Source organism: Schistocerca gregaria, chromosome 2, assembly GCF_023897955.1.
Source record: "Schistocerca gregaria isolate iqSchGreg1 chromosome 2, iqSchGreg1.2, whole genome shotgun sequence".
In the NCBI taxonomy this organism is placed as follows: domain Eukaryota; kingdom Metazoa; phylum Arthropoda; class Insecta; order Orthoptera; family Acrididae; genus Schistocerca; species Schistocerca gregaria.
The window spans coordinates 531,711,136-531,738,712 of record NC_064921.1 but is presented as its reverse complement, the minus strand read 5'-3'; the positions used below and the strand labels follow the sequence as shown (position 1 = coordinate 531,738,712).

General features: G+C 39.4%; 1 protein-coding gene across 1 annotated transcript in view; it reads right to left on the bottom strand.

Annotated features, from left to right (window-relative positions):
- The window catches only part of LOC126330497 (G-protein coupled receptor GRL101-like), a 643,973-nt gene that overhangs the window by 42,515 nt on the left and 573,881 nt on the right, over window positions 1-27,577 (bottom strand). Inside the window, exons 22-25 of the mRNA XM_049996361.1 lie at window positions 23,106-23,304; window positions 7,717-7,915; window positions 6,282-6,429; window positions 5,094-5,185 (exon numbers count right to left, since the gene is read on the bottom strand). Coding sequence (XP_049852318.1) covers window positions 5,094-5,185; window positions 6,282-6,429; window positions 7,717-7,915; window positions 23,106-23,304 — 638 coding nt within the window. The remainder of the gene's footprint in view (window positions 1-5,093; window positions 5,186-6,281; window positions 6,430-7,716; window positions 7,916-23,105; window positions 23,305-27,577) is intronic.

The following is a 27,577-nucleotide window of genomic DNA, read 5'->3' as shown; positions in this document are numbered from 1 at the left end:
TTAATTTACTACAATGTCTACATTAGTAACACTCAACCTTGTCGCCAAAGATAACACGCATTACATTAATAAGGTGCTGGGCAATTGCTTCACCACAGATACAGTTTGGATTGTACCATCCCCTGCTTCAGTACCAATAGATTAGAAGTTTAGAGGTGTTAATGTGTTTTAAGCAGATGCTCCATGCTTGTCAACCACTAGACTTCTAATTTATGTACACTCTGTAAACTAAATGTACTTCACTGTCTTTTGTTTGTTTACTGTTCAATATTTTTTGTTTTTAGTCAATCAGTTCTTATTTTTTCTATTTTTCTTGTCTTTATCACAATGTCCCTTTCATGGTCACTCAGTGGCGTTTTCAGTAAAGGAATAGTTTTAAAAAAAGAGATCAACTGACACCAAGGTCCACCTATCCAAGATTAACCTGATTGAACCTGTAGTATTGGAAATTTAGTTTGCTTGTGAAGCCAGCAGCTTACAGAATCACTGTTTGATTGATTCTTGAGTATTACTCATCAGTCTGGAACCTTTATCAGCTAGGATTAATAAAAGAAATAGAGAAGATCCAGAATGGCAGCATCATCTGCCAGAGAATTGTTTGTCAAGTGTGAGAATGTCACAGAAATGCTCACCCAACTCCAATGGCAGACACTGCAAGAGGTGAGATGCGGATCAGGTGTGGTTTCCTGTTAATGTTCTGGGGACATACTTTTGAGGACAGTAAAACAGCATATACTAGCTTCTGAATATATATCATGAAATGACTATGACAGTAAAATTAAAGAAATTTGAGTTAATAGGTCTTACTGATTGGTTCTATTTGAGGACATTTAGTGTTGGAATAAAAAATAAAGGAAATAATAATGGCGAAACTTACACTGAGGTGACAAAAGTTGTAGGATACCTCCTAATATTATGTTGGACCTCTTTTAGTATAGTACAGTGCAGCAATGTGATGTGGCATGGACTCAACAAGTTGTCAGAAGTCCCCTGTAGAAGTATGAGCCATGCTGCCTCTATAGCCATCCATAATTGCGAAAGTGTTGCCAGTTTTGTACATGAACCAGCCTCTTGATTATGCCCCATAAATGTTTAATAGGATTCATGTCAGGCAGTTTGGGTGGCCAAAACATTTGCCTGAACTGTCTAGAACAATTGGGGTCCAGTGATGCACCATATTGTCGTCCTTAATATTCTTTCATTATATGGGAACATGAAGTACACAAAGGGCTGGAAATGGTCTCCAAGTAGCCAAACATAAACATTTCCACTCAATGATTGGTTCAGTTTGACCGGAGGATCCAGTCCATCCCATACACACACAACCAACGCCATTATGGATCCACCGCCAGCTTGCACAATGCCTTGCTGACAACTTGGGCACACAGCTTCATGTTGTCTGCACCACACTTGAACCCTACCATCTGCTCTTACCAAATAAAATCAGGATTCATCAAACCAGGACATTGTTTTCCAGTTGTCTAGGGTCCAACTGAGATGGTCATGAGCCCAGGAGAGCTGCTGCAGGTGATGTCGTGCCATTAGCAAAGGCTCTTGTGTCAGTTGTCTGCTGCCATAGTCCGTAAATGCCAGATTTTACTGCAATGTCCTAACAGATAAATTTGTTGTATGTCCCAATTGATTTCTGCAGTTATTTCTTGCAGTGCTGCTTGTCTGTTAGCACTGGCAATGCCACTACTCTCTCCACATTGTTGATCGTGAGAGATGGTGCCTGAAATATGGTATTCTCATCACACTCTTGACACTGTGCATCTTGGAATATTGAATATCCTAATGAATTCCAGAGTGGAATGCCCCATGTGCCTGCTCCAACTACCACTATGCATTCAAAGTCTTTTAATTCCTGTCATGTGGCCATAATCGTGTCAGAAAAATTTTCACATGAATCACCTGAGTACAGATGACTCCTCCATCAATGCACTGCCCATTTATACCTGGTGTGCATGATACTACTGTCATCTATATGTGTGCATATTGCTACCCCATGGCTTTTGTCATCTCAGTGTATAACTTCCACCAGTAACTTAGGGCAACTCATGGAGTACAGGTGTAGGTATACTTGTATATGTTTAAGTTAATGTGCCACTTAGCTAATCATAATTCATGAAGGTTATGGCAATTTTCACCTCTATAGTGTCTTAAAAATCTGTAATTAATGACCAAAGAATAATAGAATACCTGATTATCTCACACAAAGAAACTGAGATTGAAACTAATGTGAGGCAAAAATTTTTCTAAGATTAATATTGCAGCTGGTTATTTCATTACCATTAGGCAACAAACCACATAATATTAGTGGCAATCAACATTTACTTTCACCTATTGCCATTTCCAGCATCCTTCCATCTTCTGATACTACTGGCCAATTGATACAACCTCACGCAGAATTTACCACTTATTATTTGAGTGATATGGAACTTTTTTCTTTCTTTTTTCTTTTTTTTTTTTTTTAAAAAAAAAAGAACACCACAAAGGAATTATCTGAATGGGATGGAATTCAGTAGATGTGATGTACAGGTACAGACAAACAAATGATTACAATTTCAAAAACAATTGTACAATTTAGTCAAGAGAAAGACCACTACCTCCCTCCCATTTGAGCAAGTCTATAATGGATTTCTCCACCTCTGGCTCTTATGCAAGCAGTTATTCAGCTTGGCATTGATTGACAGAGTTGTTAGATATCCTTCTGAGGGATGTAATGCCAAATTCTGTTTATTTGGCATGTTAGATCATCAAAATCCTGAGCTGGTTGCAGGGTCCAGGCATAATGCTCCAAAAATGCTTAATTCGGAAAAGGGCTGGTAATCTTACTGGCCAAGGTAGGATTGGAAAACATGAAGACAAACAGTAGATACTGTCACTGTGTTACGGCAGCCATTATCTTGCTGAAATGTAGACCCAGGATGGCTTGGCATGGAGGACAACAAAATGGGATATAGAGTATAGTCACTGTACTGCTGTGCTATAAGGGTACCATGGATATCAACAGAAGGGCTGCTGTTATGAAATGAAATGGCACTCCAGACCACCACTCCCAGCTGTTGGGCCATATGGTGAGTGACATTCAGAGTGGTGTCTCACTGCTGTCTGCAGTGTCTTCAGACACATCTTTGGTGGTCATCTGGGCTCAATTTGAAGCAGGACTCATCACTGAAGACGGTTCGACTCCATTCAATGAGGTTTCAGGCTGAGTGCGTCCAACACCACTGTAAACAAACTTGTTGGTGTACAGAGGTCAATGGTGGTCAACACAAGGGGCACCAAGAGCTTAAGCCCCTTTTGTGAGCCACCTATGAAAGGTCCTTGTGATCTCTGAAGCACCAGTTATATGTTGGATCAATGATAATAATGAATCTGGAGTTCTGACTCCCTGTACGATGACTGCTTGTTCAGCTCTGAGTGTCTTTCTGATGATTGCTTGGTCCTCATGTTCAGTCATCTCTCTAGGTCAATAGCATCCATCTTGATGCCCCATTCAGTCATGGTTCACACATCCTACCAACATCGTTGAATAGTAGCATCACTCTTATTCAAATGTTCAGCAACATGCTGATTACTGCAACTGGCTTCTTTGAGCCCAGCTGCACATCCTACCTCAAATGCTGACATCTGCATATATTGTTCACCTGTCTACAAGGCACAGTTACTGCCAAACCATGTACATTAAATGAAATTAGCAAAGACTTTATGCCCCAGTATCAACATGTTCCCTGTTTACTACCCTTGCCAGGTGCATAGTGGAATTGCACTGCAGCATCACAGCTTCACCCATCAGCAACCAAAGATTGCAATTTTGTGTTTTCCATAATACTTGTAAGAATATCAATTTGCATAACACCACGGAGCATCATTCTTTTTATCTCAGAGTGTAATTATTACTTGCACAAACAGAGAGGAGCACATGGACAATTTAAGTGTCTTGTTCCATCAGTTAGGGGAAACAGGCATAAAATGTGAGGAAGTGCAGCTTTTGTTACCAATATGTGGGCCAAATCACAAGTAAAGATGGAGTAAAAGAAATCAGTCACCATCTCACACCCATAGAGAAAACTCCTAAACCCCACAATTTGCAGGAGTAGCAACTGTTTATGGACAACATAAAGTACAGATGTTTCTTATTCTTTTAAGCACAGCTAAAGAAAGGGATAGAGTTTCAGAGAGCATTATAGTGGCGACATGGCTTTCACATTGCTACACAACTGACTCAAATTGGTATCCTGTTTAGCGATGTACATGCTCCCCAAACAACAGATGCTAGAAATTGATGTGTCAGTCTGCAGTGTGGGTGTGGTTTTATCATACAAAAAATATGATGGAAATAAAATAGAAAGAAACTTCCACATGGGAAAAATATATTAAAAACAAAGATTCCAAGACTTACCAAGCGGGAAAGCGCCGGCAGACAGGCACAATGAACAAAACACACAAACACACACACAGAATTTCTAGCTTTCGCAACCGATGGTTGCTTCTTCAGGAAGGAGAGGGAAAGACGAAAGGATGTGGATTTTAAGGGAGAGGGTAAGGAGTCATTCCAATCCCGGGAGCGGAAAGACTTCCCTTAGGGGAACAAAGGACAGGTGTACACCCGCATGCGGATGGATGTGTGTGTGTGTGTGTGTGTGTGTGTGTGTGTGTGTGCGAGTGTACACCTGTCCTTTTTTTCCCCTAAGGGAAGTCTTTCCGCTCCCGGGATTGGAATGACTCCTTACCCTCTCCCTTAAAACCCACATCCTTTCGTCTTTCCCTCTCCTTCCTGAAGAAGCAACCATCGGTTGCGAAAGCTAGTAATTCTGTGTGTGTGTGTGTTTGTGTGTTTTGTTCATTGTGCCTGTCTGCCGGCGCTTTTCCGCTTGGTAAGTCTTGGAATCTTTGTTTTTAATATATTTTACCCATGTGGAAGTTTCTTTCTGTGTGTGTGTTTTCTTATATAGCAATTAATTTCAACTTACCATAAGCCATAATACCTTACTGGTTCTTGCCATAATACAGAGTCAAAGTCACACAAAATGGATTAAATAACAGAGATAATATTCTAAATAAAGACCAAAGTCTCCTTACATACTTACAGAGGAATACAAACACTGAATATTCCCATCCATTATATTTCTGTGGTGTTATGTGAAGTGCAAGGCAAACTCCAGATCTTCCATAAAAATTCCTGCGCAGAATGAGAAGCAACTGTAAAATGCATTATAGTTTAATGTTATTAATATCAAAGATGGTTTGGAGACTAAACAGTTACAATGTGATATCATTTCATTATCTTAACCATTGATATGATTACAAGTATTGATAATTGACACACCAACCTTCTTAAAATGGATAAAACAAAAAAGAACACCAAACACTTTTCATGAAATTGTTTAGCCAACACTATGTCTTGGCCTTATCTGTCGTCATGGTCATTAGTAGTTTCTGAAGAATTTTATCACATGACTATTAAGAGTGAACCCCTTAAAGACAGTAATATGTGGACATACAATATAGGTGTTTAAACCCAGTATTTATGGGCTTTGTGAATTTCATTTTATGGACATCAGGCTCTGGTCCAAGGCATATTTTCATGACAATGTTCATCTCCTAATGCTAGACATCTCTTCAGAGCCTCTGAAGATTCAAACTGTAATTTCAAACTTGAACAAGGTCAGGAAGCTGAGCTGTTTGTACATATTCACACAGCAGTTAAGTTGTGACATCATCAGACCACTGACTGACATCACATAGTCACAATGGCGTTGGTTATGGAGCTTTTCATGGGGAAGAGTTGGTGCTGTTTGCTTCATTTCCCAATACAGACCACAACTTGTCTCATTTCCGTTGTTCTTCTTTTCAATTAATTTTGTATTAGTGAATTTGAATTTCTATGGCCTCTCTGTACAATCTAACATAATAATGCTTGGATCTTGATGAAACCATAGAATCAGATTACGCATGGAACCATCAAATTTGTTACTCTATGTCTACAGTACTGGTATTTTTCACAATTTGCACTTATAATACGGTGCTTTTTAGGAGCAGCATTGAAAAGTGTGTGTGTTCCAACTGAAATTAATTCACTGGCAGTAAGACCCATTAATGACATCATATTTAGTGAACTGTTTCATTAACATAATTCTAGAGCCAAAAACTGGTAATTAAATACATTAGTTTTGTGCTTATTAGATACAAAATGTGATATTAAATAAAAAAATGACTCAATGAAAGAATGACTGACAAATTTGGAAATAAAATAATTTTACATAAAAGACACTCACTTAAAATAGCTGATGTGTATAAACGGAAGACCTGATAAAAATGCAGCACCCAACCATCCTCCTGCTATCAATATTCGGGTTTTTGTCATTTTCATTGTCCTCACATGAAATGGAAATAGTATCACCAAGAATCTATCCAAAGCAATAACTGTAAGAGAAGAAATAGTGTCAACTACACTGAAAAGTTCTATAAGTAAATTCTCTGTGAATTGTCTTTGCACTTAGGAAGATATTATGTTAATCATAGTCAATTATCATCAATAAAATGTAACAAAAAAGCATTTTTTTTTTTACATTCGGATATATTCTCAGTAACAACAGTATGTAACATAAGTAAAAAATGTTTACAAGCTGGAGACAATAAATTGATAACTGAAGCGGTGAAGTAAAATATCATACAGTATGATTTCAAATAATATCCCTTCCCTCCTAACAAAAAGAAATGGAGATACTGATTACAAGTTGTAGTTTCTGCATAATTCAGATAGATAGAAGAGATGGGTACACAATGTCTGTATTCATTAGAAACTAATGTTAGTACTTACTATTTACAAAATGAAAAGAAGATTGAACAAATGAAATATTTCAAAAACAGAGAAAAAGAAGACTACTGGAGAAAGAGTTTCTGTCAAAATACTTATATTTGGAGCTGAAATCAACTTTAAAGAACAATGTTTATAGAAAAAAGGGTTACATTTTTTAAAAAAGGAAACTGTAAATCTATGATCAGGAGGTCACAAGCACAACACTGAGATTCCTGAGTTCCGACACAATGCACCTGAAAGGCACAGATTCGAAATTGCCTTTTATTTCAGTTAACCAATTTTTGTGCCCTAAATGTAATCAATTACCTTCAGTGCAGAAAGATTAATTAAAAACTGGATACCAAAAAAGTCATTTATCAACCAGAAATGTAACAAAGTAGAGAGGACCAAAAATTTTAAACCACTACCAAAGTTTCAGTTTTCAAGACATAATTTTATTAAGCAGTAAAATTAGGAAAAAATTAGTTTTAAGGTCTTTTTATGCTGATAGTATTACAGCCATGCACTCAGAATTAGCAGAAGAAATGCATTGATGTAAGGCTAATAGATCAAATTTGCATGGAATATGCAGATTGTGTTATGACTTTTTTTGACATTAGTTTGATATCCTTCTGTGACCCATTTCTATGGCATACTGTAAGCATCACAAATTTGATCTTTTGTTGAATTATTCAAAATGATTACCTCTGGTTTATTTTGCTTGCAAAAAAAAGAAAGAAAAGAAAAGAAAGTCAGCTGTGTCTGTCAGGCCTGTTGTACCAAATGGATCATTAATTTAACTTTCAGGTGCAAGAAATATTATGAAAAACAGTTACATGACATAAATAAGTTAAATATATAAATTAAATAGTTATACAGAGAAAAAATATCAACCATTTCAAGAAACCAACCAGTGAGTGTATACACTGAGAATTCACTAGAGAAGGTGCTAAGAAATCCTGCAGTATGACACAATCCACTACTTCTCCAGTCACGATCATGAACGGAATAAACTCCACGGTAGTAAGTATCAGCACTTCCAATTATGAGAAGGTAAACTCCCATTAATAAATCTCCTATAGCAAGATTGGTGATAAGGAACGAATGAACCTGAAAATACCAAAGCAGTTGTCATGAGAAATGTTTTCCTTGGTACCCAGGAATAAATGTAACACAAAAGGATGTGTTATATGTAAATAATATATCCAAAAAATAATATGCTTGTTTATTTAATTACAGCTTTAATAATTATTTTAGGACCAAAAAGGCTGAGAATGGAGAAGGTGAGATGATATGCTACTATAACAGTACTTTCTACTCTTTCATAATGTTTCTAAATTAACATCAGATTTGTTGACATTTGCACAGTCACTGATATCTGTCAAATATTTAAAGTAGAAACACAACTTTAGTATCTCATTTATGAACTAATTGAACCATTATTTAGACTTATGAGAGTAACCGAGCTACAATATTTCTTAAAGATGAGTGATATAATTGAGACACATAGTATATAACCTGAAATACCTAAAGAAATGTCAATATAGAGCCCCCAGCACCCACTTTCATTATTCAGTACAGAAAATACTAGCATCATCTAAAAATTTTGTTATTGAAAAGTAGTAGTTATGCACATGTATGGAGTGCAGTTTGTTTTTAGAAATACTAAACTGGAGCTTTAAAAGAGGAAGGAAGCAATTTCAATCTGTGAGAGGGAAACATGGAATTTCTTTGTGGATGGAATAGTTCCAGCTGAAAATCATTACCTGCAAATAAGTCTGCATTGCTATAAATAAAGATAAATCACACATAAAACATGAAATATCTCTCTAATTAGCGTGAACCTTCAGGCTTTGTGTTACATATACTCCTTGGTATATCTTTCCACCTCTTGAATACTTCACCTCTGCAGTAGCTTAACTTCCTGTCACCAAACTATTTATAAGGACTGTAAATTTTTATTACTGTGGCAGCCTTTTGCTGCACACAGGTCTTAGCAGTCCTGTACATTTATGGCACACTAAGAACATCTACTAAGGCAGCAGCTTTCTGTCTTCATGTGCTCACTTCCACCTCAAGCTGCTGATTCCATCATGTGATTCGATACCAGCTTATTACCATCTCTGCTACCAGTGCAGGACAATAGTTTGGTTGATAGCAAGGCTTCCACCAACCTAATTTCATTCTGTCCTGGTCTTCTCCAGCATCAACATCAACTCTGGCCTCGCATGCTAAGGACATACTCTGTGATAACACACTCTGTACCAAGACTTTTTGTCATAAAATTTAAAACTCATCTGCATTTTCTCCACACCTACCACAAAATCCACAGTGTTTCACTCGACAAGACATTCCGATTGGTGAGTGTTAGTGCCCACATGGGCACTGCCTGACTTCCAAGTTCTGCCTATCACTTTGGAAAGATAGCGTCCTGTGAAAGCATGCTTTGTGCTAAGTGCGAGAAAAAGGTTAAAAATAAGGAATTCAGTGTTTTGTGTGGAAAATCGTTTCACATGGAATGTTTGGGGCTCACCAAGAGTGATGTTCACATTCTAAAGTGCTCAAAAGGTCGCTTAAAATACGTTTGTGACAACTGTGAAGTTGGGTTAGCTGACAAAATCTCAGAAGACATTAATACAGCAAAACATGAACAAATCTTGTACTCTACACAGCAACGCAGTGTTGATCTAGTTGCATCACTGAGTAATCTTATGCAGATTGTGAAAAAACTTACCAGTGATAACAAACAAATAAAAGAAAAACTAGACACTGTGATTGCCGCAAACTCTAAGTTAGAAATATTGGTACCACAAAGTGAAGAAGTATCTTAATCATCGAGAAAAACAGCAAGACAGTGTGCAGAGGATGTAGAAAACAACAGGCCACGTATTATAGCTGGAAATAAAGAAATAAACATCGCTGATCTGGGGAAAAGTTCAAATACAGGTCTGGAGTGTGTCAGAGAAGCAGCACCTACCACCATCACCAATCAAAACAGCAGCAAAAAGCATGCAAATTCATCAAGTGGTAATTTTCCAGTGAGAAATAATGTTGAAGACCCAAACATTGCTAGACTGGCATTTAGTAGAAATGTAAACAATGAGTGTGTCAGTGAAACTCAACCCCAAATTCAAAACAAACCAAATATAGACGTAGACAATCTGATGGATGAAAACTCTTCAGACGGCATCAATACAGTGAAGTGAAAAACAAGCGAAGAGGCAGAAGAAATTTGACTATAGTGAAACAAGAAAATGAACTGGCCAAAACCACTGAAGACACAGAAAAAGAAAACAAAACATCTTACAAGACTGTGCTACAAAATGGAAAATCTGGTGAATGGTGTTTGAGGGTCACTATACAAACGTTTGTGAGTGCCAGTACTGAAAACAGAATTAAAGCCATAATAGGTATTGGCAGTGAAAAAGGAATGCTGTGTGGTGATAAAAAACCATGGTTCCACCTATGCAAACTAAGATGCGGCACCACAGCTGAAACTATAACTAACTTCTTACAGAACACTTTCCCAAATCACAACAATTTTACAGTTGAAAAACTGGAAACAAATGGAATAAATAATAGCTTCAAAATTGGTGTTGATTTTGACCTAAAAGATAGAATAATGGACAACAGTATATGGCTGAAGAACATTGTGATAAAACATTTTTTATTCCAGAGGATGCCCAGTGCACCAGTGCAATAAACTCCCAAGGCCAAGAACATTCCAGTGAAAAAGGAAATGATGTCACTGAAGAAGATGCTGTCTTAGTTATAGCGAGTGAAAAAGTGCAGTGCTCAGAACAAAACTTGATACATTATCACTTTTTGTTGATGAAGAGAGACCTGATGTATTATGTATATGTGAACACTGGCTAGCCCAACCAGAAACTGAATACTAAAGAAACATTGAATATTTAGAAAAGGTGAATGCATGGTGTAGAGAAATTACTATCAATGGTGGTGTGGCTGTGTATGTAAATAGTAAACTCAGAGCCAATAAGAATTTGCTGCTTCAGGAGTGTCAGATGCCAACTTAATTGTTGTTTCTGTGTACCATTCCCCAGATGGAAATTTCGAAAATTTCCTCAATCAATTGGAAAGCTGTCTGTGTCATCTAGTGCACTTAGGGACAAAAATTGCTTTATGTGGAGACTTCAACATTCATATTGGAGAAGGTAATGATAAAGAAATAGCTTTAATGAACTTAGTAAGGAGCTATGGGCTATTCGTAGGAAACTCTCTACCAACAAGAGGAGCTATTTGTGTTGACACAATTGTGACAAACATAAATAGTTTGGACTACAAAGTAAGTGTGGTGGACCCTATACTAGGATATCACCATCCAGTAATCATGAAGTTATGGACAAACTCAGTAAGTACACAACAAATTGCCAGCTGGCATTCAAATTATGTATTCAGAAATAGAGTTATTACAAAGAAAAGCTTAGATGATTTCAAAACTACAGTGTATTCCATAGATTGGCACCAAATAATTGATGAATTGACACCAAATTCTGCATTCAATCACAAAAGTGAAATTTGATGGACATTTTCCATTAAAACCCAAGGGATACTCTAATGTTAAATTAAAATGTAGACAAAAAACTAACAAAGTAAAGACATGGTATACTCCTAGTCTAGCCAAAATAAAATGTATTGTCCAAATACTAAATGACAAGGTCAAAGCTCCTAAAGATATAGATTTTAAGGATAGACTGTACTCTAGTTATTTACAGACCAAAAGGATCTACAGAAAGGAAGTAGAAAAAGTAAAGAAGGAAAGCAATGCCAGATTTATTGAAGAAGCTCACAATCCTTGTAAAGCAGCATGGGATCTGGTTAATGAGCACAGAAAAAAGCCCACCTCTTGCTCTAATTCTTGCAGGCCAAATGAGTTTGATGACTATTTTATAAAAATAATGGAAAACACAGTAGATGAAATTCCTGACTTTGGAATAGATCCTGCAGCTGCTGTGAAATTTGAGAATAAATGCAGCATGGTAATGTGGAAGACTGTGTATCCAAAAGAAGCAATAAGAATTGTAAAAAGCTACAAATCTTCAGGGAGCCCTGATATTTATGGCATGCCCTGTACTACGTTAAAAACTATAATCAGTGAAATTGCACAGCCATTAAAAGTAGTAATAAATAAAAGCCTCTGTGCAGGGGAATTTCCAGACTTCCTGAAAGCACCACGCACAGTGCCTTTTTACAGAAAAGGCAGTCCACATGAAGTGTCAAGCTACAGGCCCATATCTATAATGCCAGTACTAGCGAAGGTAATGGCGTCGATAATGAAAGAACAACTATTAAGTTACTTTGAAGGAAGTAGTCTCTTTTATGATGCACAACATGGCTTTTGGAAGGGCAGGTCAACAACAACAGCTGTACTTGACTTAGTTACAAAAGTAAGTCAGGGTTTTGAAGACAAAGAGTCTATAGCTCTAGTATTCTGTGACGTTAGTAAGGCATTTGACTGCATCCCACATAAGGCCCTGCTCAGAAAGCTAAAAACATATGGTATAAGGGGATCCACCCTGCAAACTCTTGAATCCTACCTGAGAAACAGACAACAGACTGTCTCTGTGCAAGGAGGTGACTCAGGTGAGAAGAAGCTACAGCATGGTGTGCCACAGGGATCTGTAAGAGGGCCCCCGCTGTTCCTTATCTTTGTGAATGACATAAGCTCCAATTGGCACACTTTGCAGTTTGTGGATGATACAACCTTGTTCTCAAAGGAGAGAATGTTGAACAAGCAGTCCAACAAGCAGAAGTCTTGTTCAATGAAGCCAAGACCTGGTTTATCATGAACAAAATAAAAAGTGATGAAGACAAAACTCAGAGGATGATATGCAGCCTCAGAAATACTGGAGCACTGGGTAACGTAGCACATGTTAAACTTCTGGGCTTTCTCATTGATACCAAATTAACTTGGCAACAGTACACCAAACATGTCCTCTTGAGGAAACTATAGCACCAGATAACCGTGTACTATGCAAGGTCCCACAGCCACATCAGTTATGGGCTGTTGTTTTGGGGCCATTCTGCAGGCTGCAAGAATGTGCTTTTACTGCAAAAGAAAGCTATGAGGATGATTACTTCAAGCAAAAAGACAGACCACTGTAAACCAATTTTCACCAGGTTAGGAGTTCTCACAGTTTACAGCCAGTATATATTGAACTGCCTTTTCCACATAAAGAGAAACCATGATATCTACAGAAAGAGAAATCAAGTTCACAAATACAGCACTCACAACAAAGACAGTATTGACATGCCAAGGTATTCAATTAGCAAAGACACAAACCAGCTTCCCAATGGTGGCCCGAAAATTGTTTAATGCTCTACCTGATGAAATTCAGTCTTTACCATGGGGGCAGTTTAAAACTACTATTTTGTGTAAGCTAAAAGAGCAACCCTTCTACAATATTGAAGAATTCTTTTCTAGTAATAGCATAGTGTTTACTTGAGCTGCAGCTCAGTTCCATGATTCCAACAGCACCCATTATATTTAATTTCATTATATACTTTTATTTATTTTATTGTTGTGATGGTATTGTAATCTAATTTATAACATAAATATGTCTTGCAGTATTAAATTACCATCATAGTAGAGTTGTATTCATGTATTTTGATAATGTTGTATCTTGATGCTGTCTGTCCAGCTGTGGCTGGTGAATGACATAGAATTGGTAATAAAGGTAATAATAAAGTACATCCATGTGATACCCAAGTATTTTTTGTTTGGATCTTTCCTTACCCATTTCTCCAATGAGGGACTATTAATTCCATACTTCACATTAGAAAAATCTGTGTTGTGCTGGTGGATACTCTGGACAATGTAGAGTCTTTATTTGTTGTTCATTATTCCTATCGTACCTCCCTCCTTTCACTTAGCACCATCACATCTGAAAGTGACTTACCCCAACAAATATTAATACTAAGACCACTTCGTATTTCATTTGTAGCTGTTTAGTCATTATAATGAATGTGTTGCGTCCTTAACCATGTGTGGAAACTAATCTTTGTGTGATAGCTATCAGGCCCTATTTTACACTTCCATAATTAATTTTGTAAGTTAGGTAAGGAAACATTTCTACAGTGGTGACCCAACAGCGATGTGGTCACCAGCAGGCTAGCTCCATACTGAAGTCTGCACAGGTCCCTGCTGCCATTCTTCCTGGTCTCAAGTTGCTGACATCTGTCCCAGCTTGCCTAAACCACTCCATCAACCTGTGCTGTCTCTCACCTTGCCACTAATGACATCACCAGCTGCTCGCCTCCGAGCTGGCCCACAGCACAGTGCCCAGCAATTGAGAGTATATGCCATTCTTGCACACCTCAGCGTTCACATGGCAATGTGTGGACCACCTCAGTTCCAACTGCCACTGCCCAGGCAGTGTCAGACACTGAAACAACAATGGCTACCACTGCTGCAGCTCCAGCCACTTTGCCAAAACCTGTCACCACGCTACCCTCTGCTGATACCAATTGTGCTGCAGTCCATATGCTGCAAACCATGCACTTGGCACCCAAATGCTAATAGCCACAGTGATCAGGTACACCCTGCTGCTTGCTCCTCCACACCATTCCTGACCTTTACTGGCTCCAAGATGTCTATCTTCCTGCAGTGGCTTGAACAGGACTCTGGCACTGCCTCAGGTATCCTCTTGATGGCAGTAAATAACTCAACAATCCCATAATCATCATCATGCCCTTGACCTCAGCCTACAGTAGGACCTCCCTTGTCCTTTCACTGTCGCTGACATAACTGATCCCATTATTAGAGTGAACTTCATTCAGCACTACCACCTGCTTCCTGATGTACTGGGAGACCAATGAAGTACACCATTTGTTCCACAGTTTTCTTTGATGTGAAGCAGGTGGCATATCCTAGCCCATATGCTCAACTCCTGGCACAATTTCCTTCTCTCACACACTTGTGCAGTGTGCCTTGAGAAGTCTGTCATTCAGCTGTCAACTACATTGACACCATCCCCCGACAACCCATCACTGCAGTGCTGATATGGCACTTACACTGGCCACACTCAAGACTGCCAATGCTGAGTCTGATGAGCTGCTTGCTGCTGGCATGCTGGATTCTTTGAAGAGCCTTTGAGCACCTACCCTTCATCTTTCCAAGAAAAAACGTTGGGTCTTGGCACCCATATGATGATTACCAGAAGCTAAACGTTCATACCACCCATGCCCAGTACCCGGTGGCCCTACTATGAAATTATGAGTACAACAAAATGCTGTCTGGGGCTACAATCTTCAGCATGATCGACTACACCAAGGTTTTCACACAGATTCTCACCACACCCATGGACCACCATCATCATGATGCTCTAAAGAGCACTTTTATAATTTTTGACCTCCATAACGTTGCCCAAATGTGGCATCATTTCCTGGATGACACTTTGCTGCCCTACACAGCACCAAAACAAAGGAGAAGATCAAAGACAGCTTCTCTGCAGCCAAGTGTAGCTTGACAGATGCTACCCTGCTTCCCAACACTATGCTACTGCGCTGCTTGACATCTTGTAATCCATTCAGATGGCCATCAGCACTTTCCCGGAATTGCATGTCAGCAACACCTGGCAGCCACTCGTTTTCTTCTCCAGCAAGCTCTCTGCCACTCACTGGTAATGGAGCACAAAAAACAGATAATACTCAACATCTATGAGGCAATCAAAGGTTTTTGGCTGGCTGTCAGTGGAGGCTTGTCACTTCATGGTCCTCACTGACCACAAGTGTATCATGTTTCACATTTTGAAAGATAATGACAGTGCTCCCCACATCAAATCTATCAGCTGTCATCCATTTCAGAATCTACTACTGATATACATCATGGTGCCAGAATTGACAATATCATTGCTGTCTACCTTAGCTATACATGCACCATCACATTATCCCTGGATTACAAGGCACTTAGCACTGTTCATGAGCACAACCTGGAACTCACCCTTTCCAGACTCTGCCTTCAATGTACGTTGACTTCCACCTCAGACAGCAATATCTGGTGTGATATATCACCACGGCCATCATGTCTGCTGCCTTCCACAAGGCCACATTCAACTGGTATACAACCTAGCACACCCCAGCATGCATGCATCTACCACTCTCATGACTAGGCATTTCATGTGGCCAGATATTCAGAGGGATTGCAGTTCCTGGGTTTACACCTGTCTCACCTGTCAGCACACCAAGATTGCCCACCATGTACACACACCCATCACTGCCTTCCCAGACATCTGGCACCACTTTGTTCACATTCATGTGGACATCATCAGCCCTCTATCTGTCTGACAGCTGCTGCTACAACCTCACCATGGTGGGCAGATCCACCAGCTGTTCTGAGGCAATGCTACTGCTTGAATTCACCAATTTACAACTGTCCTTTTTTGTGCAATGACAGACCTCTGTAGGACTGATATGCACCAGACATTAAGCTAGCATCCAGCTACGAACAGCATGGTGGGACAGTTCCACTATACCTTAAAGGCCACTCTTGCGTGCCACAACAGCAAGTGGACCGCTGCCCTATCGTTGGTATTTCTGGGCCTCTGGCCATAGCTCATGTTATCCCCAAGTTGCCAGCTAGCAGGACTGCATGACTTGCATGTCTTCCACTGTTCCCCAGCGCCACAGCAAATGCAGGGCATAAATTCACAGTAGTCTTGCATCATGCACTCACATTATGCGCCAGTCGATAGCCACCAGCACCCACTTAACCTGCACTGCTCCAGGCCCCACCAGGTCCTGGTCCTGAATAAGAATCCATTATGTTTACCTGCATCTTTACAGCACCTTTACCAGCATTTCAATTGATTGGGTGAATTTCCACATACATACTGTATGATCTCACACTCCTCAACAGGGCTTCATTGAAACCACGCAAATGTACACCACTGCTAATACCAGCATCTCTGTCACCAACACCATCACCGACAGCATGTTAAGCACCCCTACAATTGAAGCCTCAGGTCACTGACCTATCACACTATGGATGAGAATACTGCAGGAAAGCAATCATGGTATGCTGGTACTGCTCCCAACCCACTGGTCAGTGACAGCACCCCAAGCACCCAGAATGCTACACCCCTGCGCCTCTACTTATCATGTAGTCAATGCTCAATGCAGAGATTTTGCCTCTGCTGCTACCATCTTCCAGTTATGCCCCTGAGGCCACATTGCACCCCCCACTACTTTCACAGCAGTGTTATTATATGCGTTCACAGTGCTGTGCCCTGCACCTGCAGTCACCTGTTCTCAGCCCAGCCACACTGGTGATTGACACTCACAATACCCAGCACATGTATTTTGAATTCTCTCCGTCTGCAGGTAACTTTACCTCAAGGATGGCAACCTCACTATCCCTGCTACACCAACCCTACCAAAAACAAAAATACCTCCACTTCAACAGCTTCCACCTGTTTCACACCCCAAGTCTTTTACATACAGCTAGACACCCATGGCCATTGCATCTGTAGCAACATGCGCTTCCTCTTTGCATATGCCAATGATTTCATTGAGGCCTTCACAGAACGAAATTACTCTCCTACACTTGTCCAAAAATAGATCTCCGTGCCTTTGTCCCTCCCCCAGTTATCTACCAACCCCATACACTCAGTCTGGTCTTGAAGGAGTGACCTCTTGTAACTAGAAGCATCCCTGACTCTCGTTCTCCATCAGGTTTTCAATTATTCTCATCATGGCCTTAAATGAGAAATATCTTCCCCACCCCTCCCACAGTGGTATTCTGCTGCCCACCCAACCCCTGCAGTATACTTTGCTAGTCCCTGTCCTCCACCTGCCTATTCCCTTCCCAGCTCACTCCAGTGCTACACATCTTTTAGCCCACCAATGCACTTGTCTCTTCTCTACTTCCCTCTTATTTCCTCTCTCCTTTTCCTCCTTTTCCCCCTTCCTCCCCCCCCCCCCCCAACTTCCTGTGGCACTGCCTCCTGATGATGCACCTAACAGTTCTGTTCTGTCACCACAACATCCCTGCATCCTCCATCCCTGCCTCATGGTTCATATCCCTACATCAGATGTAGATGCAAAACTGGTCCCATACATCTTCTCAGCACCCAGTACTGCAGACCTGTTACAAGCACCTCCTACATGATGAAAGGCAAGGCCACCTGTGAAAGTAGCCATGTTATCTATGAGCTTAGCTGAAACCACTGTGCTGCATTCTACATGGGCATAACAACTATTAGATTGTATGTTTGCATGAATGCTCACTGCCAAACTCTGTCTAAGTGACAGTTGGGCCATCCAATTGCTGAGCATGGAACCCTCCATTATATGTGTTATTTCAATTAATGCTTCACAGCCTGTGCCATTTGGTTTCTTCCCATCAACACCAGCTTTTATGAAATGAGCAAGTAGGAACTCTTCCAGCAACATATCCTTCATTCCCATAACCTCTTGGCTTCAACCTTCACTAGTCCCCTTGTCTATCCTCACTCCAGTACTACACACAACTTCTATCTCACCAGCACACCCTCTTCTCTATTTCCCTCTTGTCTCCTCTCCCCTTTGCACAAATCCCCTTCTTCACCCCTCCCCCTTGATGAAGCACCAAATAGCTCTATTCTCCCCAACCACATCCTTGCAGGCTCCCACAAACAGCACTAGCATTTCCTCCAACCCCTGCCCACCCCACAAATCTCTCAAATCTCCATTATCACCTGAGCTAGATTGTACTCATCTCATACGCTGTCAAAATCAGGACTTAGTGCCTGGAGACAACAGTGATGATGATGATGATGATGATGATGATGATGATGATTGGTTTGTGGGGTGCTCAACTGCATGGTCATCAGCTCTCGTACAAAGTGCCCAATATTTTGACAGTGCAATTTCTTTCAAAATCCAATCTAGCCACTGTCACGAATGATGAAGATGATGATACAATGATGAGGACAACACAAACACCCGTCCCTGGGCAGAGAAAATTCCCAACCCAGCTGGGAGGAGACAACAGTGGCTATGCATGTATGTGTTGTTTTCTACAGCTTATGAAGGACTTAGTCTGAAAGCTGAATATTTCTAGCATTACTTTTTATAGTGTCTGCCTGTGACTCATGAATAGCAATCTACTCTTTCCAGTATTGTTATTTTGACAATTAGTTTGATGGAGTGATGTTTCTGATTCAAAGTATCAGTCACTTTACCAAAGACCCACATGTGCATCACAAAAATATACCAGAAATGTGACAGATCAGAAGAGCTCTTGAAAGATTTCATAATGTCTCTGATGATCATCATCATTCAAACATACAAAAAGTTTTATTTTCTTACACCAGCCCTTCATGAATCACAGGTTATGTGCCTTCTACCCACAGTACAAGATGTATTTAAAAAGTAAGGGCCATTTAGCCACAAAAAGCTATTTGTAACAGTTTTAGTTTTCTACAAACCTACTTGACTTCTCCCCATAACTGTTATGCAGTTCTCAGAACTTCTCATAATGTTTTACTTATTTCTTCATCCCCTCAGTCTAGAAGTTCTCAGCCTGGGAAGTGAACCAGCTGACAATGGAAATCTTGAGTTTCTTGACATCTTCAGACCTTTCTCTGACAGATCATAATTTCAAGCACAAGAAAAGGTAATAATAGCCAACTACGTAAAGCTTTGAGGCTGTAACATAGACAGTTGGAAAGTTTCTAACAGAAATACTGAATGTTAACATTGGTATGGATAGCACTCTGTGGACATACATTTTTATGGCGGAGGACTTCACCAGGTGACAGTTTCCCACACTATTGATTCAGGACAGCATGTCTCGGAGTGGTGAAAATTTTTCAGTACACATAATATGCAAATACTGACCCACATTCAATGAAATCAATCAACACAATATAATTTTCATCCCAGAAATTAGTAGCTTTGTTATTTCAGCTTGAGTCAGGGAACTGTTTGAACTTCTTTTATTTTCAGCAAAGCTTAGTGGCACCACTGCACTGAATGTTGTTTTGGTTCTATATTTTTATAGGATATCTATGTCTTATAACTCACAACAATGTGGGAAAACAAATCATATCCATCTTGTCGATAATGATCTTAAACTGGTAATGTTTGACAAATTTTGCTCTTTGTTTCTGTCAGCAAACAGTTTTGGTAATGACTTCACGCATAGTTTGCTGTATCTTATATTTTCTGTGAATATTGTGTAAATAATGGTGCATTCAACAATGAGGAAATTCGTCAGTCAGAGCACCAATCATCAATCACAATAGTTTTTGGTCGATTTGTTGCATTATTTCATCAGTCTGGATACTCCACTACCACTCTGCTCTTGATCATTCATATTTGTACAGCCACTTTTAAAGTCTCTACACTATTTTTTAGCCATTAGTGTCAGCCCATGAACTAAGCATAACTTCTAAGGAATTTGAGCAGCTGTAAAGTGTTTTACACAAAAAAATCAAGTAACTGATGGGAGCAACTATTTTCAAAGCCATTGTTGTTTGCTCTAACCCAGTCAGATGACAACTGTGAAATAACAATGTCTTCTAAGGCTTCATAGGAATATATTGCGCTGTATTTGTGCAACTTTGCTCTGAGCTGCCATCATTTATATATAGGGTGACCTAGAAAATATTTACAAGACTAATGTGGAATTGTTAACGAACACTGTCATAGAAAATGCTGGGATCCATGATTTCTATACAACAATTCATTGCTGCCACACATCTGTGCATGTGGATATCCACCATGCTCTGTCCAAAGTATTTTGCTGTTTCATTACATTTGAGTGAGTGAGAGGAGTAGAGGTGTTTAGTGACCAGTTCAATGAAACACAAAATGGTGCTCACAATAAGACAGACAGTGTTCATTGTCAAATGTTATGCAAAGCAATTCATGGAAAATGTGTGTGGAGTTCTCTTCACAGGAATTTAAGGCTGTAATTGTTGTGGCAAAACCTCCAGCAAAGTTTACAAAAAAAACTTAGTACAAAATGGTACAAAATAGATTCGGTAGTGAATAAAATCTGTAACTATCCAAAGAGAGTTCAAATATGAGAAAACATTGCTCAAGTCAAGAAGCTTAGAACAAAGTTCAATGAAATCTAAATGCCATTTGCCTCTGGGAATTAAGATATCATTGTGCCAAAACATTGGCAAAAAGGACCTGCATCTGTATTCTTACAAATTTACTGTTGTGCATGAGTTAAAGCATCCAGATAAACTTTCATGTGCTGTGTTCTGCTGGTAGTTTTTGAAAGAAGTGGAATCAGAACTTTTAGATCCTCAGTTTTGCACTTCTTCAAATGAGGCTTGATTCATCCTGTCAGGGAAAGTGAACTCACAGAACATCTGCCATCATGCATCACAAAACCCCCATCAGTACTTCGAAGATCCTTTGCATCATCGCTAGACTGATGTTCAAAGTGCACTGTCTGGTGTCTGTATTGTAAAACAGCTCTTTCTTTTATTATACTGTTATGCTAATCTCAAATTATGTAATCCATAATTATTTGGATCATTTCACAGAAGAGGAACAACTGTAAGGATATTTTCAGCAATACAGAGCAACAGCACACATCTACATCTACATGACTACTCTGCAATTCACATTTAAGTGCTTGGCAGAGGGTTCATCGAACCACAATCATACTATCTCTCTACTATTCCACTCCCTAACAGCGCGCGGGAAAAACGAACACCTAAACCTTTCTGTTTGAGCTCTGATTTCTCTTATTTTATTTTGATGCTCATTCCTACCTATGTAGGTTGGGCTCAACAAAATATTTTCGCATTCGGAAGAGAAAGTTGATGACTGAAATTTCGTAAAAAGATCTCGCCGCAATGAAAAACGTCTTTGCTGTAATGACTTCCATCCCAATTCGCGTATCATATCTGCCACACTCTCTCTCCTATTACATGATAATACAAAACGAGCTACCCTTTTTTTGCACCCTTTCGATGTCCTTCGTCAATCCCACCTGGTAAGGATCCCACACCGCACAGCAATATTCTAACAGAGGACGAACGAGTGTAGTGTAAGCTGTCTCTTTAGTGGACTTGTTGCATCTTCTAAGTGTCCTGCCAATGAAATGCTATCTTTGGCTCGCCTTCCCCACAATATTATCTATGTGGTCTTTCCAAGTAAAGTTGTTCGTAATTTTAACACCCAGGTACTTAGTTGAATTGACAGCCTTGAGAATTGTACTATTTATCGAGTAATCAAATTCCAACGGATTTCTTTTGGAACTCATGTGGATCACCTCACACTTTTCGTTATTTAGCGTCAACTGCCGCCTGCCACACCATACAGCAATCTTTTCTAAATCGCTTTGCAACTGATACTGGTCTTCGGATGACCTTACTAGACGGTAAATTACAGCATCATCTGCGAACAACCTAAGAGAACTGCTCAGTGCAATCTCCTTGCCACCTCAATTATCTGATCTCCCTCCCCTAGATTGTTATGTGTGGGGCATATTGATGGATCAGGTATAGTCAAACAATCTTCACACATTTGAAGAGCTACAACAGAATGTTGGAAACACTATTGCTGATATCCCTCAGGCAAAGCTGCTACATGTGTCTCACAGCTTGATATATCAAACACAGCACTGCATTGACATTAGTGGTGACCATTTCCACCACCTTCTGTGATGTTCAACAGCAAGGGTCAATCCCATGTCAATCTTATGTAAATATTTTGTGGGCTAGTTTTATTTTGCTCACTCTGAATACTTTTGAGAAACTTTGTGGCAGGAATTAGATGGCTTTTTTTAAAAAACAATACTTCTACAAATATTTATGAAATTCTGTTCCCTTTGGAATGTTCATTCAAGAAACTAAATAAATAAATACACGTGTGAGAAGGAACAACAGTGGTATCCTACTGTACCTCCAGTATTGTAGTGAAACAGCAATGACCCAGACCACATTCTATAAGATCTGGCATATCATTACAAACTCCATGCTGTAACCCAAAAATGTTCTTTCAGCTCTGCAACTTCTTCCAGTAGGGCTATTATAATGATGTGAATATAGTTCTTTCTCATTCTCTTCCTTAATTAATCATATGAATTACCACAGCAAACCACCTTCCTGTTTTTCTCCGTGAATCATCACAGCAACCCACATTCATATTTTTCTCTATTTTTAATATGATGTATTCTACTACCATGCCTCAATGGAGTTCTGATTGGTTCACATCTTTGATATATTTTGATGTAAGCGTTGTAAATACAGATAGTGGTTAACATCAGTGTGACTCTAAAATCTAAAACTTTCCATGTATGCCCCCAAAAAATATATTGAATAATGGTACACACCTTATTAGGATGCCTGAAACACTTTCTCCACACAATGACCAATGTGTTTCCTAAAGTTGCCATGATGCCAAGGATCCATACACATACACGAAGTACCAAATTAGACATAAGATCTTCACATGAAGAAAACTCATCAGGTGGTGGCATGCAGACACTAACATGTCGTGCCAAGCAGCAGAATCTGTATTCATCAGTTGTTCTGAAAATTGTTTGTGTTATTTTGACAACAAATAAAAGCATTTTACAGTTAAATAAAAAAATCATCCACATAACATACACCTGAGATAAGAAACACAATCATTCACTAATTCACTCATCATGTTCCATATGTTCCATTAAGCAAAAGGACCATCATGGCTAAGATTATAATGTACCATAGCTTTAAACCAAACCATATGGGTATTTATATAAAACACCAACTTATTTTATTCTAAGAGGCTGAATGAAGGGTAAATTGTTTGCTGCCTCCTAAATTCTTAATTAATAAACATTTTTGTACTTCAGTAGGGGTATGAGTAAGTCGCAGACAATAAATCAAAATAACTGGCACAGCTCTTGGTTGGACTTTGGATTTTTTCTGACAGTTACTGTGACTATCAGCTATAGTGTTGCTTTGCTTATGTGAACAAACAAATTTCACACACTCTGTGTTAAGATATAAGTACTTCTGTAACTTGAGTGCGAGACAGTTCTCAGGTCAGAGAATGAGAGCTGATCTGATTTGATTTGCTTTTTATTTGCTCCTATTGATTACACAGTGTAAACTAATACATTAGTATACAGGACAAGTCAAGTGAAATACTACAGTAACTACAAAATATTGTATGTATATGTGTGGAAACAGCTTTGCTCACAAGTGGCATTGTATAAAAATGTTCTGCAGAATTTTCATCAAGCAAACATTGTCTTATGTCTGCCATACATGGTTTTATCAAATTCTCAGTAATACTATGCACTTCACCCACTTTTGCAATGTCTCTGGCTTTTTCATTCACACCATGGGTCACACATGTCATAATTTTTTGAATTCTTAATAATTGTTTTTTCTTATGTTTAAACAAATTCTTCATTCTCATCTTTGCAACTGGGGTGTATGATTCCTAAATGTCAGTGCATATTAGTGGGTACCATGGAACTTTTTGGAAGTAGCTTGCAACATAAAGTACAGAGATGTGAGCCATTAGAATCAACAAATGTGAGATTGATGTAGGACTCATCATACTTCCTCTTTTTCATCTTCACATTTCCTTAATGTTACATTTGACATGAGCTAAATTATTGTCAAAAACTACAGTATTTACTCTGTACCTTTCACTGTTCCTTGCTGTAAAAAAGGTCTCTTTGAGTGTTAACTGTTACTAGTATATGTTGCTATGATTCAAAAAATCATTTTTCTCTTTTTTTAACAGGCAATACAACATTTTTGACCACTTCTCTCATATTTGACATAAAGGAATTGCGTGTAATTGTTTTGAGTAGTCTTGTTTTATGAACATTTTTCCATGACCATTCAAATAAAGGACTATATGCATGCCATGAAATCTTCAGCCAATATTGATGATATCCAGAACATTAATGTCTACAAATAGTTTGCATGTACACACATAAAAAAAAGTTTTGCATCACCCCGATTCCCAGAACTTCTGAAGAAAGACATTGACTGTGGATATTGTATCACAGACACAGTCCATTTGACTGTTCAGAGATGTCGCTAAACCCACTCAAAGATGTAAACAACCATGCACGAGTAGTGCCTATTAGATGGAGAGGATCCAACAGCCAATCACTTCCAGGCATCCCACCATGAAGGAGGTACACGGCTCATATTGTCTGTAGTTCAACCATGCCTAGACAGTCAATACTGCAGTTTGATCGTGTCTGCAATGTTACTTTGTGCCAGTAAGGGCTCTCAACAAGGGAACTGTCCAGGTGTCTCGGAGTGAACCAAAGCAATGTTGTTTGGACATGGAGGAGATACAGAGAGACAGGAACTGTCGATGACTTGCCTCGTCCCCATCATGAATGACTTCTTTCAGGATAATGACAACGCTCGACTAGAGTGGACGCATGTTCTCCAGACATGAACCCTATCAAACATGCCTGGGGTAGTTTGGAAAGAGCTGTTTATGGATGATGTGACCCACCAACCTCTCTGAGGGATCTACACTGAATCGCCCATGAGGAATGGGACAATCTGGACCAACAGTGCCTTGATGAACTTGTGGATAGTATGCCACAACAAATACAGGCAAGCATCAATACAAGAGGACATGCTACTGGGTATTAGAGGTACTGATCTGTACAGAAATCTGGACCGCCACCTCTGAAGGTCTCATTATGTGGTGGTACAACATGCAATGCGTAGATTTCATGAGCAATAAAAAGGGCGGAAATAATGTTTATGTTAATCTCTATTCCAATTTTCTGTACAGGTTCTGGAAATCTAGGAACCAAGGTGATGCACAACTTTTTTGGTGTGTGTATTTGATAGCTGTCTGTTAGCAGCACTGATCACTTTGTTCACATGCAACAATAGTGTACATCGTACTGGTGCAGAATGGTTACACATACACTGAAGAGCTAAAGAAACTGATACATCTGCCCAGTATCATGTAGGCCTCCTGTGAGCACACACAAGTGCCACAAAATGAAGTGGCATGGACTAGACTAATGTCTGAAGTAGTGCTGGAGGGTACTGGACACCATGAATCCTGCAGGGTTGTCCATAAATCCATGAGTGAGAGGGGGTGGAGAACTCAATAATGTTTATGTTTGTCACCAGCAGAAGTGTTTAAACTCGGAAGAGTGTTACTGGAGCAAAACTGTAGCGATTCTGGGCATTGGGGTGTCGTATTGTCCTACTGGAATTGCCCAAGTCCGTCGGAATGCACAATAGACATGAATGGGTGCAGGTGATCAGACAGGATGCTTACATTCATGTCACCTGTCAAAGTTGTATCTAGGTGTATCAGGGGTCCCATATCACTCCAACTCCACATGCCCCACACTATTAGAGCATCGCCACCAGCTTGAACAGTCCCCTGCTGTCGTGCAGGGTCCATGGATTCATGAAGCTGTCTCCATACTCGTACATGATCATCCCAATGATACAATTTGAAACAAGACTCATTTGGCCAGGCAACATGTTTCCAGTCATCAACAGTCCAATGCTGGTGTTGCCAGGGCCAGGAGAGGTGTAAAGCTTTGTGTTATGCAGTCACTGAGGGTACATGAGTGGGCCCTCTTCAGATCTGACAATTCGTATTGTTGATGTTTCGTTGAATGGTTCGTATGGTGACACTTGTTGATGGCCCCGGATTTAAATCTGCAGTAATTTGCTGAAGGGTTGCACTTCAGTTACACTGAACGATTTTCTTCAGTCATCATTGGTCGTGTTCTTGCAAGATCATTTTTTAGCCATTGCAATGTCAGAGATATGTTTTATCAGATTCCTGATATTCATGGTACACTCATGAAATGGTTGCATAAGAAAGTTCCCACTTCATCTCTACCGTATCTCAGAGGTGCTGTGTCCTATTGCTTGTGCGCCAACTACAACACCGCATTCAAACTCACTTAAGTCTTGATAACTTGCCATTGTAGCAACAACAACGAATCTAACAACTGCACCAGACATTTGTTTTATATAGGCATTGCTGACCATGGTGCCATATTCTGTCTGTTTACACATCTCTGTATTTGAATACACATGCCTAAACCAGTTTCTTAGGCACTTCAGTGTATTTACATTTAAGTGTGCCACATAACTCAAGCACACCTTTACAACTGATGCTTCATTTTAGTACACATCATTTGAGCCTTCAAATACTTCAATGAAATCCAAAATAATGTAGCTGGTTTGTGTACTACTGACATAGTCAACCCTGCAACACTCAGTCACTGTATATCTGTGACAGCACAGTAATAGAAAGTGGGGCACATTGAGCTGTAACACATTACATTATATTAACACTTGTTCCATATATCATGAATATGACTTTTCATAATGATGAGGAACTTGTCAGCTTAACATAAGTTTTCAGTACATAGCATAATTTTTTTCAGCTATTGAGTAGAAGGAATTGTCATTCACAAATTCTTTTAATTTGTTTTTAAATGTTGGTTAGCTATCTTCAGACTTTTAATGCTATTTGGCAAATGACCAAAGATTTTTGTGGCAGCATAATTCACTCCTTTCAGTGGCAGATTCATATTTAACCCAGACTAGAAAATATCATCCTTTCTTCTAGTGTAGTAGCTATGCACTTCACTATTACCTGAATGTACCTATTGCAAATGTAATGTGAATATCCTGAATTCATTAGATAGATGTCTGCAAGGTGATCTTGGGTGGGCTCCAGTTATTATTCTGATTGCACTTTTTTGGAATAAACACTTTTTCTCTCAAAAATGAATTATCCCAAAATATGATGCTATAGTAGGTTAATTCACTGACATATTTATCACCAAAA